The following is a 16,326-nucleotide window of genomic DNA, read 5'->3' on the forward strand; positions in this document are numbered from 1 at the left end:
TAAAGAGACATGGATATAATTTGGACACGTATGATTTATAAATTCTTGAGACAAAAATCGATCGTTATCTGCATCAGTCGCGTGCCGATCAGAGGCGGTGACGACGCTCGGGAATAAGAAATTACGTCGTAAAAGTTGGCGCGTGCCAAACTTTATCCTCCCCGTCATTACAATACGTGTACATACATTTATGCATATGGATGGATGTATATATATATATATATATATATACACCGTAGGCAATTGTAGCTAGAAACTGCATCCATATGCATCGCGATCGTAGAAAAAACAACGCTACCGAAATTAAGGCGACGTAATACTAAAGTGGAAGGAAAATATGTGCTCGCCTTGTAAATGAGTTTAGAACATATTTCGCCTGCTATTCTATTCGCGTGAATACGATGGATAGAATTATTTTATCTTAGAGGATTATATCGTTTACGTACATTTATTTATTACGAACAATTTATATATTATTTACGAATAATTTTGAGTTTAAAGAACTCGCGATCGACTTTATCAACTCAACAGCACAATTTCTGATTATGATATTTAGCTATTTAGCTTATTTGGAGAAAATCTCCGGACATGAATAAAATTGATCGCGGATAAAATAATTTTAAATATATTACGTTAGATATATTGAAGTCTCGTTATAGATAAAATGAATAAAGTGATTTTTCATTAAATTCATCAAATTTAATTCACTTTATTTATTTGTTTTTCCTCGCGTATAAATCTTTCATCTAAAAAGTAACAGACGTAATAAAAAGAATAATGCATTAAATGCGGAATATGCTCTATTGAAGGAACTTAAAATTCTGCTAAGCCATTGGAAGTGGAAAGAAAGCCGATCGGGAGGATTTTTCTGCTTTACGATCTGTAATTTTCTTTTTATTACTATTGTAAAGTGAGACGCGCATTGTGAACAGTTGCACGAAAAAGAATAGCTGCTCCTTTTGCTGGTGGCAATCATATGCGTCGCACGAGTAAGATTATTCTTGAGCTCTTATAGATCTCTCGACGACAGTCTGCTTTTACGAATAGAGAGAGAGAACAGATCAATGACACGAGAGAGGATGTTGTCCGAGCCGATTAACGTATTGGAAAATCCGCGCGATCCTCGCATACTTGATAGAGACGTTTTGCCTTTTGTTATAACCATTTCGAGTATTATTATTTGTAAAACCTTTTTCAACATTTATGAATATGCATCATTACATTTCGTCTTACATGCGTATAAAAATAGAGATATAATTAAAAATGCCATTAATCATAGCGATAATAAAAGAAGCATATTTTAGGAGCACATATTTAACTCCTTATTTAGTCATCTTTTTTTTTTACATTTATAAACAATGATAATTCTTTTATAATTAAGAGAAAGTATTCTCTCCTAACATTTTTTTTTTTATTTCATACTTGAGATAATATAATTGCATTTATACGCTCTGTAAATGGTGTGCATAAATATAATATATATTATATATAAAGCGTGTTGTCTCCAACTACAAAGTTTTGCGAAGAATTTTAGTTCATAAAAATTTTCAACGTCGCACATTTGACATATAAAAGATCATAAAAATGCTCTTTTTACTCTCTTCCTCTTTCTTTTCTCTTTCCCTGATATATGTCCTATAATGCGGTTGCATATGTGTAAGTGTGAAAAAACATAACGTAGAATATCAGAGAGGGAAAAGCACTCTTTGGACTGCGGAGGTGAAGGGACTAGGCAGTCGTAGGTGTATATAGAAGAAAGGGTCGTGAAATGGAGTGTCGCTGGTAAAGAAAGAGAGAGAGAGAGAGACAGAGTTTACGGTGGGAGGAAAACACGGGGATGGAGAATCGGATGCAGAGCCGCTGCTGCTGTGCCACAAAGTAGGCGCGGCGGCGCTTTATCGTCGACTAAAGGCTAAGAGATGCTCTCCCTTACACTCTTTTACACGTGCTTCCTGGATATCTTCTCTGCATCTCTCTCCCCCCCCCCTCTCCCCTCTTCCTCTTTTTATTCCCACCGCTTATCGTAACAAGTTTCTCTGTCGGCAAGAGGAGATGCGCGGTTCTTATATCGCGTTTCTGTTGTAGATTTTACAGGATATCCACAGGACTTGCTGAATTTTAATTCATACAATAAGATTTTGTCTCGACACTTGCGATATAATTATAAAGATATTTGATATGGAAAGTTGAGACAATGAGCGATGGCTTTTCTCAATTTTCGTTATAAAAAGAATCGATTTTAAATTGTTAATTTTTAAAAGAGATTTTTATATATATAAAATCTTCATTTTAAAATCAATTTTAAATTATTAATTTTTAAAGAAGATTTTTATATATACATAAAAAATACTCATTTCAAAATTAATTTAAAATTGATTTTTATATATATATATATATATATATATATATATATATATATACAAATTCTTATATATATTAATTAATTCTATGCTTGCGTATGTTGTGTGTTTGTATATGACTCATGTGAAAATCGCGTAAAGGTGTGCCAGCGCGAATAATATGTTTATAAATAGTTCATTTGCAAACGTGAGGAATAACGAGATGCAGCGATCGCGCGCAAAGTCCGACACATGATCATGATTCAAATGCATGATCGATCAATTCACGAAGAACACGCTGCTTGCGAATACGCAACACACACACACACACACACACTCATCTTGGATATCTTATTTTTGCTATTATTCGCATTTTTTTTTCTTTATTTACATTTTACATATTACTCGTACAATCTTTTTTTTCTACATTACCCAAGTCAAAATTTCTCTCTTTAATATTATTTAGAATTATTAATTTAATAAGTAAATTGTATAGATAAGACATTTTTTATTACACAATATTTATTATAAAATTAATATCATAATTGACGTGTGTATTTAAATCGATATAAGCTCTTAAACACAAGTATTCATACAATGGAGCATTCAAAACATACAAGAATACCTTCAATCATAACATAAACATCACTTGTTTATGTTTTGCTAGTTACAAGATCGTTGAACATTAGAATGAGAATTATATTACGTAGATTAAAATTTCATTCAGTCGATTGCTAACCTTTGGCAGAAGAAGACCTGAGTAAGGATTGAAACTCTAGAAATATAATACGGTTATTACTAGAGTTATATAACATTACAAGATATATAGTTTACGTATTTTATGAATGAAAATATTGTGCTTAACGGCTCGTCTTAATGTCATCATTTAGATTTTTCTAGAAAAACTAGCCAGAGTTTTGTTTTTTCCACATTTTATAATATATTAATTTTTTATTTTACATATTTAATATTTAATATTTAATTTTAATATAAAAATTCTTATTAGTTTACGGAACCTAATTTTTTTACGGAACTTTAATGAAACGTTTTTTCTTTTCGTTACAGGTGAAGTAATTGGCCAGCGGTTTCTGGGCAATGAAAGCCACGTGGAGCACTTCAAACTTCTCGAACGTGCGGCAACCTCTATCCTGATTGGTGCCAGGTAATTGTTACATGATTCGATTCTTTCGCCGCGTCGTCCCCTCGTGCGTTACTCATAGGGGCTTACATAAATGGGATAGTCATCGACTAGACTCTGCTTATTGATGCCACGAGGCCCAAGTGGCCGACGGACCGAGTCATTCATTCGATTACGCATCAGCAGCGCGAGTGACGCAGCATCACGCGTACCAGTAGCAAACAGAGAAGCTGTTTACGCGCTCGATTTATTTTTGTATTCAAAGACAGTGCGATATATCGGATGAATATAAAGATTCTCTTAAAGATTCTTCGGTCAATCTTCTCTCCCATCAATCATTTTAATAAAAGTTTCACGGAGTATAATTTCGATTTTTAACATTTTAATCATCTTGTTGAAAATTTATTTTACAAGAAAGATTATTCGAAATTAAATTGCAAAATATATTATTTATATCTTTAACAATTAATTTTCGAAGAAAATCTTTATTTTTAGCTGTTTATAATTTAGATATTTTATTGGTTTTTATTAATTCTTAACATTTTAACATTATTATTAATGTTTTTATTAAGAAAAAGTCGACTCTAAACTGATCAAAGAACTTACAAAGGAAAGGAGTGTCTCTTGTTATTGAACCGCTAGCGATTAAATTGATAGAAGACACAAAGAGGAGGGTCCTTATTTAAAAATTTATCTCGTATTTTGTAGAGCGGCGTTTCCTTCTTTTGTCGTTCTGTATTGTGTGCATAACACTTCTCTATTTTCTGATATTATTTTATCAATTTGGTGCAGTAAAACTGCGGGCTTGGAGATCAAAAGCGTATCTTTTCGCGGAATCTGATACAAACGCGTGGGTTAATGGAAATTTGATACGGATCAAAAAATAATTCATTTTTTTTATCCGATCATGCTTCCCGCCAACGGTCAGCACAATGTTCGTGAGTCGTAAAATCAATTACGTTCGAGATATATAGCGCGGATCTTTTACGACTCCAATTTCGTCCTTTCAATTTTTTCGCTTGATTTATCTTTTCGCACCCTTCATTTCTTTCGCGTGTGCGAACTCCATCCGAGATATTTGGAAATCGTCCAAATTATTTTTACGTTACTCGGAAATTATTTTTTAATGCGTTTTCTATTATGAATCCGTCTTGTGTGTGTGTGTGTGTGTTTTTTTTTCTGTGCACCTAATTCTTTATGCCTTATCCGTAATTACTAATGTGCTTACTCGCGTTTCAATCCGAATCGTCGACACGGAGATGCCGCGCGAAGCGCAGAGATTACGGGCACACGATTTATGGGTAGGATTTAACGCTCTCGTTTCGTTTTGCAGGAACGCCATTTACAACATAAGTCTGCACGACCTAACGGAGATCGTCGACCAGGTGAGTATAACGCTATATAACCGTTTCCAATACCTAGAGCTCGACAAAGAATGATTTAAATTGGAGGACCGACAGGAAGATTTAAATAACCTCGCGCTTCTCTAATCTTACCCTCTTCAGCTGACCATATTTCAAAAATCGTCGCAATCATCTATAAAAGAGATCTTTAAAAGAGCTGCTAATATTCTAGGCTGATTTTTCTCAAGATACTTTTGAATAAATACAATCCTCTCTCAGAGAGAGAGAGAGAGAGAGAGAGAGAGAGAGAAGGCGTGCTGTTCCTATAAATATAATATACACCCTATGGAGATACAAGATAATGATTATATTTTGTAGCTGATAAAAATAGACTCGTATTGACGAGGGGGAAAAATGATTTTCAATCTAATGAAATTGATGCGTGATTAATATTTATTTTCCACTAGAACTTGGAGATTTCTGTTTACGAGCTCTTTTCACACAAGTCATTGCCTCAATTAGAATTCTACGAATACTATTGCATGTGTGTATACCGTGGAGTGCTCTCTTCAAGACTACGGAGGCAGAAGTCACAAAAGCGATATTGATCGCGAACGACGCAACTCGCGAAACTCTACTCGAGGAACTGGCACTCGAGAGAACCCGCAGAAAATAGAAGGGGGTTAGCGCGAATGGCGGTGAATCTTGGTGTGGCGTAACGTTGCGAGAGGAGATCGATCGAGAGGAGACAGCCCTCCTCTCTCAGTCCCAATAACACTCTCCCACCTAAAATAGAATCGTAAAAGTCACTATGTGCTCGCCCATATAGCTCGCATCGTATCGCGATCGATTTCGATTTGAAGGATTTAGCTATAATGGAAGGCGGCGGGAAAGACCCCTGAAACTTTCCATATATCGCGAGTCGGTTTAGCTATTCTTAAGAAAGAAGTGTTTCCGGTCAAACCATCAGCATTTTCTGCGAATAATCCCTTTATGGGAAAATAAAGATCGGCTCGATTCTTATAGAAGATGTACGAGAGATTTATCGGATCGCAGTTTTCAATTCTTTTACATTTCGAATTTTTAACTCGACATTTTTTAAATAATATAATAGATAGTCCAAAAAATAAATGCATGTATATATATATATGTACTAAAATTATTTTTTTTTGATAATTACGTGACCAATCGAAGATTTCATATCGCTTACTTTCTTTTCGCGCAGAATTTTCTTCTGTCAATTCTATAACGATTTATTTCATAATCTATATAGTTTGCGAATAATTATGTTATTACTTTCGCAATAAATTATTCGCTGATGAAAGAGTGAGCGCGATACGATTTTTTTTCTGAAATAAATTTCTCTACATCGTATGTTTATGAAAACGCGAGGGTAGATTAATCGTCAATTTACGATAACATAATATCGATAAATGAAATTGGACGAATTGCATTATATTGCGAATATCTATGTGAGATACACATTCTGCGAAAATATATACGATGCTATTGAATCGATTTTTTCCATTCGCGTTTGTTTGTGAATATTTTCAGTATGGAAACGCTGACAGCGCCCCGCTTACGGTTATCGTAAAAAATTTGAATAAAGAATAATGATATATCGAGCATTACATCGACAGACCAATTTGCTGTAAATTGAAAAGGGAACATAAAATTTAACATTAAATTGTTATGAGAGAAATTTGCATTTTATAACAAGATATACTGTAAATACATGATATATACGTGTATATCGATATTGCCTACGCATATACAATATATGTTGATCCAATCGTGGATAAAAATTAATACTAATTAGAAAACGTTGAATTACAATAACCGTGTAAAATCAAATAAAAGATGGATGAGCGAGATCTTTTTTATAGTAAATCGTAATCGTTAATTAAATGACAATTACATCTCTATGCGATTTAAAAGTCATCATAACTCGAATAATAATTGTTCTAGAATTCTGATGTTTATCATAAATTGAAATGCTTTTTTATGTGATATGTGTTAACATCCTTGTCTCTGATTTGCATATACGTCCTTGCTAATACGGAGCAAATATTCAGAATATTAATAATAAATGATCGTAGCGCGCGATAAGTTGTTTCGTACTGTGTAATATAACATGATTATAGACGCTGTAATCATTATTCTTTTTGAAACGAGGACGACAGCCCTTTCGTTGTACGTTTGTTACACTTCTCGTAATACGTGTGTGCATACCACATCAATTATAATAAATCATTTGATCTTATTTTCATCTAATTAACTTTTTTATCGACATTTGTATTGTTCTTTTGTTTGTTATCAGTAGACTTTCTTGGACTTTCTTTATTTCTCCTTTATATGTATATAAGAAAATCATTAAGGCATCTATAACTTTTGTGCTAGAAATAATTGAAAATTTTTTTGAAAACTAAACTTTGAAAGAGCAAATAAATAATAAACTCGGTTTTTTAGTTAATTTATTTTGACTCTCAATTATATTAAAATACGTAATGAAAATTAAAATCATAAAATCTCTTAAATTTTATGAAAATTAGCTCGTATTTTAGAGATTGAATACTGAGATTCAGAAAATTGAGATTCAGCCAAAGATGCACGGTAAAGTAAATAAACTAGAATTAAATAGCCAAGCTTTTGGCCGTGATTTTGAAAACTTGATGGCAAGCCGCGCGCTTGGAAGCCTGCCATTTTGATAAACACAATTTTGTTCGACATGCGGAATGCCTTTTACGCAAGAAAGACGGTTGTTGACATCGTAATCCCTCCATTAAAGTTTTCCGCAGGGCTAATTGAGTCTGTAGTCGCTCCCAACTGGGCGTGTAAATTTGCAAATTTAGCCGCTCGAGTGCCGCTGTCAACTTGAAACAAGCATTACGTCTACCTACGATAAGACGAGATAATAGAAGATTCAATCACTTTTAAAGAAGAAACTCTTTTCAAAGTAGAAATCTGCAATTTAAAAAAAACTTGTGCATTTATTTTGACAAATATACCTGTAACGGGACATATATATATATATATATATATATATATATATATATATATATATATATATATATATAAAACAATTATATTATTTATAATTTCTGAATCAAAGAGATCGATTTATTTAAATGAATTAAGGACAGAAATAATAATGACGTATCGTCGCGAACAAATGTGACTTTTCATGACGAATGTTGGGGTGTTTCGGCGAACTCTTACGAAAGCAGGAGTTATTGTCTCATATTGCGAAACACTGCAGCATAGGTATTACGATACTTTGCTAACAGGTAGATTACGCGGGGAGCAATTCGTTTCGACAACGATATTTAATACGGCGAACGTAAATTTCGGCGAACGGCAGCGCACTTAATTTACGCGTACGCGCAATTTATGTTCGGCCACGAGATACAAGTTCCGGTATTAGCGTTGGCGCCAAGAGAGTATATACTATAAAGAAACTTGGATCATTCCCTGGGAATAAAGGTTCGGCGCGTAAATTTATTCATGATTCATCCAACTTTGCCGGGCGCGCTTTTTTTCCGCTCGTGAAAGCCGCGTATCTAGAATGCCCGGCTCTCCCGCTAACAAATTTCAAACTAAATTAATACTTATCGGCGTCGCACTGATAATCCATAATTTATGTTCGGTAGCTAACGTTCTCCAGCGTCGCTCCTCGAATCAATATCATATCATTCGCGAAATTGAACGTCCTTCGTCGAGATTTCGCGATAATATCTCCATTTATTTATGCTAAAGTTCTGAATGTGACCATACGGTACATGTGCCTTATTGAGTATATTTCATAGTAAGAAAAAAAGAAACAGGAAACATTTTTTTATAAAAATAGCTGTAGAAATGCGTGTGGAATTGATACGGAAATAAAAATGAAGAAAATTGAAAAAAATTGAGATGAATATGGAAAATTTAAAAAAATCCTTTTTTTTCGCGTTCTTTACTATTTATTGGGGATGAAAATCTATTTTTTTATACATATTTTTATAAGCTATTTAAAGCGAAATTGCAACAGTTTGTGATCACGAGAATCGAGACAACTGTATATTTATTGAATTGCTTGGCCATTAAATACGTGAAGAACAACCTATCTAAAGGAAATTCTATTATTATAAGAAGTATAAATAGCCTTCACACTACAATATACAGATCTGTATATAATGTATAGATAACTCTAAAAGTTTGTGTGGGTATAGCTTCGGATTCTTATAATTACAATATTTAAAAAAAAAAAAAATTGTACGCACAAAGCATGAATTTTTTTGAAAAATTATAATTTTGCGATTACATTTGATTGGGGCGTCGTCGACAATTTATTTTTTTGCAGAAACGGATTTTTCGTGCGATTTTTGCATGGGAAAATTTTTCGCGCGTTACATTAACAAAGCTTGCGACAAAACGCGATAAATGTTTTGCAAATTTCTCTCTATTGCATTCTATTTTTTTTAGACATAACGTTGAAATGAATAGCATTGAGTTTGTTCTTGTAGTCGCGCATATACAGTTACATTCAAAACGTCGAAAACATATTTGGTGAAATTTTTTCTTCCCGGAACAATATCACGATGCTTCGATATTATACGAGATTAATTGAATTTTTGGCATCAATATTTAAATTTGGATGAATAATTAATATATGGAGAAGGACGATATTAATTTCTAATTTCGAAATAGTACATAAACATGACACGATTATTTAATTATAATACGCACACTAAATTAATTTAGGCATACGTTAATTATTTACGTGAACTTATCATGACAATAATATAACGTATTAACGTACAATAATTTAGGAATCACAGACCTTGGCTATACCAAATATATATCGAAAATCGATTAAATCCAACTCGTGACTTTAGTTAGCCGAGTATAAACTTGAATAACGGATACTCGGCATTTAGGTACAGAGAATACCCGTTTCGCATATTGACGGAGCATTGCAATGGCGCATTAACGGATAATGTAATAATTTCGCGGATTATTTATATAAAATTATTCCATTTATATATTATTATTTCAGATTTAAATTTATCTACTTATACATTATATTTTATAAATTAATTATTAGCACTAATTTGTTCATTAATGTCTTGCATAAATTTTAGAAAATATCAATCTTGATTATCACATGTGCAATTCTAAAGAAATATTAATTTATTAATTATTATTTTTATAGAAACCATCAAATAGTCTTGATGTTTGTAACATTCAAATATGAAAAATGTGAGTTAGAGAAAGATATTTTTTTCCTTTTATTAAATTAAATAAAATTATTATTTAATTACCAAATTGACGCTTGGATTTAGTCAAATGGGGTTAGATTTTTTTTTCGTGATACACTGTCACAAAATTTGTGTGATTTTAAAAGTTATTTCACATATTATACTTTTACTACAATAAGTTTACGTGAATAATAAAAAATCTAGATTGATATTTGTGGAAGAAATATATCTACACATTAAATACACATATTATATACAGACATAAATATTAAATATTAAATTTTGTTTATAAATAATATTGGAATAAATTGGGACGAATTTTTGCAATTATGATTTTGAGAGATCTGCATGATTTATTTTCTTTTTTTCATATATCCTTTATATTCGATTAAATCTTCTTCTTTCCGAGAAAATAAACTCGAAATAGTTATAGTTTTCTCTGCGGAGTGCTTTTTTTGATTTCTCGTAATAACGTTTCCCTTAATTTAATTTGAGCAAATTTATTATCACGATGTCATATATTTTAATATTTAAGCATTTGCGCTTTTATATATAATAATCCGCAACTTAGTGTATATAACGTCTAATGCAACTCGCGCCACGTTGCAAAGTCGACCACCAACTGCAGTCTCTCTCTCTCTCTCTCTCTCTCTCTCTCTCTCTCACCTTCTCTGTCTTCCTCTCTTTCCGTCTCTTTACGTATCTCACTCTCCTTCTCTCGCAATCGACAGGAGGAAGAGAGACGACGAGAAAGAGAGAGAGAGAGAGAGAGAGAGAGAGAGAGAGAGAGAGAGAGAGAGAATGGATCCGAAGTGCCGAGAGTGAGAGGCGGCTCTGACCGGTCATTCACTCTCGGGATGGTCGCGTAAAAACTTGCCGCTCTACCTTCTACACGTTTCTCGCACACGTATACATGTCGTACGTGTACGTCCTACTACGATGGCAGGAGATGGACGAACACAGACGACACAGAGGTAGTAGGAAGAAAGCGGAGATAGACAGATGCGTAGCGGACCCGATGGTTGGTCGTTCGCTTCGCTCCGCTCCGCTCGCGTTTCGGCCTGCGACAAATCGTCCTACTCGAACTGCAATGTCGCGGATCTGGTTGCTCTCGAGTGCTCTCTGTAAATGTTCACCATGCCGGCTCTGATGGGCCCTGATGACCGTTGATAAAAAAATACGCCCGGATACCGTAAGAAGCGCCTGCATCCGCGCGGAATGCGCCGTTATTCTATTATTAGAAGCAGCACAACTGCGATATAATGAAAATTCTAGATTTTTTTACATTTCTCAAAGACTTCAGATTTTCATATCAAAAGGAATCATTAAATAGATAGATTTTTTTTTAACTATTCCTCTGTCTTGAAAAATTGCGTTTCGTTTTTATATAGATTTAAAGAAAGATTTATTTTTCCTGCTAAAATTATTTTATTTATAATACACTAGTTTTTGCTTTGAATTTTATTTAAGCATGTAATTGATATTAAATAAAATTAATAATGAAGTAATATTAAGTAATATAAATAATTAAGTAATATTAAATAAAAATACTATTTTATTATAATATATATGTAAATAGCTTGGAAAGAGGGGGACTATACTTTACGACAAATCTTTTATATGAATCTTTTAAAATTCAGAAATCGTTCGTGCCTCCGTAAAGTTTAATCGAAAATATTGAAGGGAAATATGATTGATTCGGAAGAACTTGTATATCACGGATAGCAGCGTCAAGTGCCGTTAACGCGAGATAATTTTTACGTAACGCATAATTAAGAAGTTACCGTCCGCTGCGGAATATTTAGTAGTACACGAGCTGCGCTAATTGTTCCATCAGCTCGATATCGACGTTATTCAAATTAATCAAAGTAACTATCACGTGGAGCAGCGGCGCGCCGCGGACTATTAATTGGGCGGCTTTTTGTTCATTAGGTAACGGCTGCAATTTGCGGCAGGGTTATTCGTATTGTCGCTCATTAAATTCACCGGGCGCGTACATACCTATTTACTTAGGAATTGGCGCGCAAGAAATATGTCTTCTCTCGTCTTTTAGTATTCTTTAGTCTTCTTTAGTCTTTTTCATTCTCTCCCGTGTCTACGAATTCTGCGGACGCTGTGGTTGCTTCATGGTAAAAAGCTAGATAACCGCCATACCCAGTCGGCGGAACAATAACTCACTATAAGATATTGACTTTCGGGAAATATAGCGAAGACATTTTTAGTGACTTTTATCATCGAGAAAGTCATATTTTGTGCTTTTTAACATTGGATATCTTTCTTCTTTTTTTATTAAAATACAAACTAGGAGTTACTAGAAACAAAAAAAAACAGATGTTTAAGTCATTTCTGTTGTATTTAAATATTACAAAATATAAAAATTATTTATAATAATAATCGGGCAATGGAATTTAATATAACTTGTAAAAGCGGGTGATATCATGAGTTTAATTTCCTCGAATTAAATTAAATAAAGATTCAAATTATTACAATTTTTACAAAAATCATAGTTGACTTTATTTCGCGAATTGTCTCGAAGGAAAAATATTTTTAGTATTGCAATAATTATATAATATCTGTGCCAAATTGAAACGATTGCTGCATAGTGTTGCATCGCTTGTCTTCTTTTCCAACGACACATTTGTATTTCTCATATAACTTTTCCGGAGGCCGCATTATATTTTTAAAGAACCATACGAAACGCCACATAAAAGATCGAACACATTAAGGAACTACGGTAAATTTCTGGGCAGGCCATTCAAACTTCCTTTTTGTTCAACAGCGATGGGTGGGCGGGTTACAGAGGTAAATGAAACTCGAAAGAGTTGTCCAAAAAAAAAAGAGCAGGTCGAGAAATTCTGAAATCTATCGTGCGGAAATATTTATTTAGTGCCGATGAAGGTTTGCTGCATTTATTAATTAGATAATTAAAAAATTAGAATTAGGATGGAGAATTAAAAAATTTTGAAACAATTTCTATGAATCAGAAGATTTAAAAATAATTAAAAATAATTCAGAAAATGAAAAAAATTTGAAACAATTTCTATTAATCATACACCATGGAGTTCAGAGTATATTTATTCTATTTAGCAAAATATCTTTTAATCCATTTTTTTAATGAAAAATTCAAATCACAGTAATTTTATCTGACAAAAATTTGATAGATAAATCTTTTTTACATCAATCTGATGAAAAGTGCAGAAACGCATAGGCGGAATAACAATTTGCATTGAATATTGTACGCCCCTGTACCGCGAGAATTTTAACGAAATTGAAATGATTCGTTCTCCACCTGTGGCATTCGCGAGCTAATAGCTGTTTCATAAAATTTAAAAGTTACAAGTTTGGCGAGGCGCGACGAGTTATCGTCGCGTCGGTAACAAACTGTTAGTCGGAACATTTCCCGTTCCATAAAACCGTTTAAGTTTTTAAAGTGTAAGGTCCACCTCGCAGTTCCAAGACACTTTTATTAGCGCAACGACTAAATTAGTTTTGTAATCCGTAAGACAGTAAGTTCGAGTTTGTCACTTGAACGGACGACTTCTTATACTGGTGACAGGAAAAGAAAGATATCTATTCTACGTGAATAAAAATAAAAGATAAAAAAATCGTGTTACTTGTGCATAAATAATTTTTAAAATTTTAATTTTATAAAGTTTCTTTATTTTTAATCACATCATATGATTTAAACATTAATCGTTTCTAACGCGTGTTTAAAAAAGATTTATTTTAAAATAAAGATAGATTTGTTTTAAAATAAAAAATATACGTAGATAAAGAGAATTTAAAGATGGTTTGCAATAAATCTCTCGTCGGACATGGTATAATAAAAAAAAATTTATATAGTTTATAATAAATACTTATTAGTTCAAACACACACACACACACACACACACACACACACACACACACACACACATATATTATTAAAAGTATAAACTAATGATATCCTGCCAACGAAGGGAAAATTCTTGACAGTATCAACAATTATTGTTTTGAGTTGATTATATATGTAGCGAGGAACGATATCAAATGTTGATGCCAGCACGTGCTTCGAAATATATAATCTGGCAAAAGACATAATTTAGTCACGCCTTTTTTCGTACAACCGTAAATACCTCAGACAGCAATGGGTTAGTTGAACTCCGCGAGTTCGTAAAATCCTTGGGAGAGAAATTTCACTTGACCTGGGAGTACGACTCCTTTCAGAAGATACACAGATCTTGGATGGAATAATATGAATTATTTATTCATTTGAAATAGTGATAGACTCCGATTGCGTAAAAATCTTTTTCTATATATAGTGCAATTTTATCTTTTTTTTTTTCCCTTAAATTGAAGGAGGACTTTTAAATAACATATTTTATCATAGTTACGTTTACTTAAATCGTCGGAAATTTATATATATTTTAATCTAATATATGAGTCTGAGAATAATCTAAATTTTAGAGAATTAAAAAAAATTGATCAGTTATATATTATTTATCTTTTCATAAATATTGTCACTTTTGTGATTCTCATCATAAATAAAAGCATTCAATGAACATGATTGCATACATAAAATATAAATTATAAATTACAAATAATTTGATACAAGCATGAGAATATCTTAATATAATACAATTTTGTTTTTATATTCAACAATTATACAATTATAGTCAATTACATAAAACATATTTTGCACTGTGACGAATATTTTTAAAAACGAATATTTTCATGACAAACAATTGTATTATTTGCATTATAAATTTGTGTGTGTCATAAATAATCAAGAAATAATATTATACGGATTATCTTTAAATTAAAAGCTGTCCCTTGATGCATTATTGGAGAAATCGTAGATGTAGGAAATTTGTCGCGCGACACTTTGAAATGCGTATAACTCACTTTTATGCTAGTTTTAATTTCTCCCGATGGGAATAGGTAACGTGCTTCTCTCCTTTTCACCGGAGGGACTGCGGAATGATATTTTTCATACTAGCTGATTTTCAAAGAATATTTCGCCACAAGATGACGTGTAGATTCCATGTCTCTAGAGTCTCTCTTTTCTAACGTTTCTTTCAATATACGAAGACATATATCTACAAGATTTCCAAGAATGTTTTTCATCGCGTAAATGGTACTTTTTACAAAATATCCTAATAAACATCATTTGCCTTTTCTCTTCTATATATTAATACCTTTAATAATTAAATTACATATTAATTTCGAAAAAAATTCTCATTTCTGATATCTATTAATTTCAACACGATTATGAGGTAAAATTTGAATTTTATTTCGTCAATTTTGACATTTATTGAAATACGCAGTGCTTGAGAAAGAAAATGCTCTCTTTTTTCGTTAAATTTCAAGTGAAATATCATATATGAAATATCACTTAAGATATAAACTCTTATGCAAACCACATTTCTCGCGGATCACGATTCCGCACGAAGTTTCCGCGGATTATAAATTGCGAGATTCCCGTTGCCGCGGATCGAAAAAAAATTTCAGCAAGAAGCGGGCCAAAGTTGGGCGCGTTTCGTTCACAAATCGAACCTTCGGAAAAACACTGCGGCCGACATCGGGTCGTAACATATACAACTGCCGGCCTTCCGTACCTGAGATAAATCGCTCGCGAAGTTTCCATTTTCATAATCCAAGAGCGATTTGCGGGAGTTTCTCTCGCGTGCACGTTCGTACAACATAATTTACGCGGAAAAATCCAGATGATCGACCGTTAATTTCGTTCGCAACTTTTCGCTCGCACAACTTGTACCGGAATTAAATCGCTACTGGGTAACACATTAGCGACGTGAAAAAATTGGCAAATATAAGAGACACGTTCTCCTCATTAATTTTTTTAAAGATGTGAGTAATTGGAAAAAAAAAATATATATATATAAAATTAACTGATGTCAAACTGTGGAAATCGAAATCTTCTTGAAATGCCAGAGCGAGGGAAATCTTGATTTTAATTTTAAAGTTTTGAGAACTGCAACTCGTATATTGAAATCCTTGCAAACTTTTGCCATCTTCATCCTTTTCTGGTCGGGAGGATTGACAATATCGATCTTTACGTAGACTAAAATTATTTTGTGTAAGATTTTCGAGAAAAATATTATTGAAAATTGGAAGAGTAGTAAAATTCTTGCTATTTTATATCGTATATCACTGAATTTGTTTTCATAAAAGTTATTGATGCATATACAGACAGCACAAATTAAAAAAGATGCCATGTTTTAAATATATAGTGACCTAAAATAATTTATTGACTTATTGAAAAAGTTATG

At 32.8% G+C, this 16,326-nt stretch overlaps 1 protein-coding gene across 3 annotated transcripts in view; it reads left to right on the plus strand.

The window, feature by feature from the left end:
* LOC126854142 (semaphorin-1A-like) overlaps window positions 1-16,326 on the plus strand; it is a 169,501-nt gene that overhangs the window by 92,855 nt on the left and 60,320 nt on the right. For all 3 annotated transcript variants that reach the window (XM_050600557.1, XM_050600559.1, XM_050600558.1), the window contains exons 3-4: window positions 3,405-3,501; window positions 4,811-4,862. In XM_050600557.1, the coding sequence (XP_050456514.1) occupies window positions 3,405-3,501; window positions 4,811-4,862 (149 nt within the window). The remainder of the gene's footprint in view (window positions 1-3,404; window positions 3,502-4,810; window positions 4,863-16,326) is intronic.

Source organism: Cataglyphis hispanica, chromosome 13 (assembly GCF_021464435.1).
Source record: "Cataglyphis hispanica isolate Lineage 1 chromosome 13, ULB_Chis1_1.0, whole genome shotgun sequence".
Lineage (NCBI taxonomy): Eukaryota > Metazoa > Arthropoda > Insecta > Hymenoptera > Formicidae > Cataglyphis > Cataglyphis hispanica.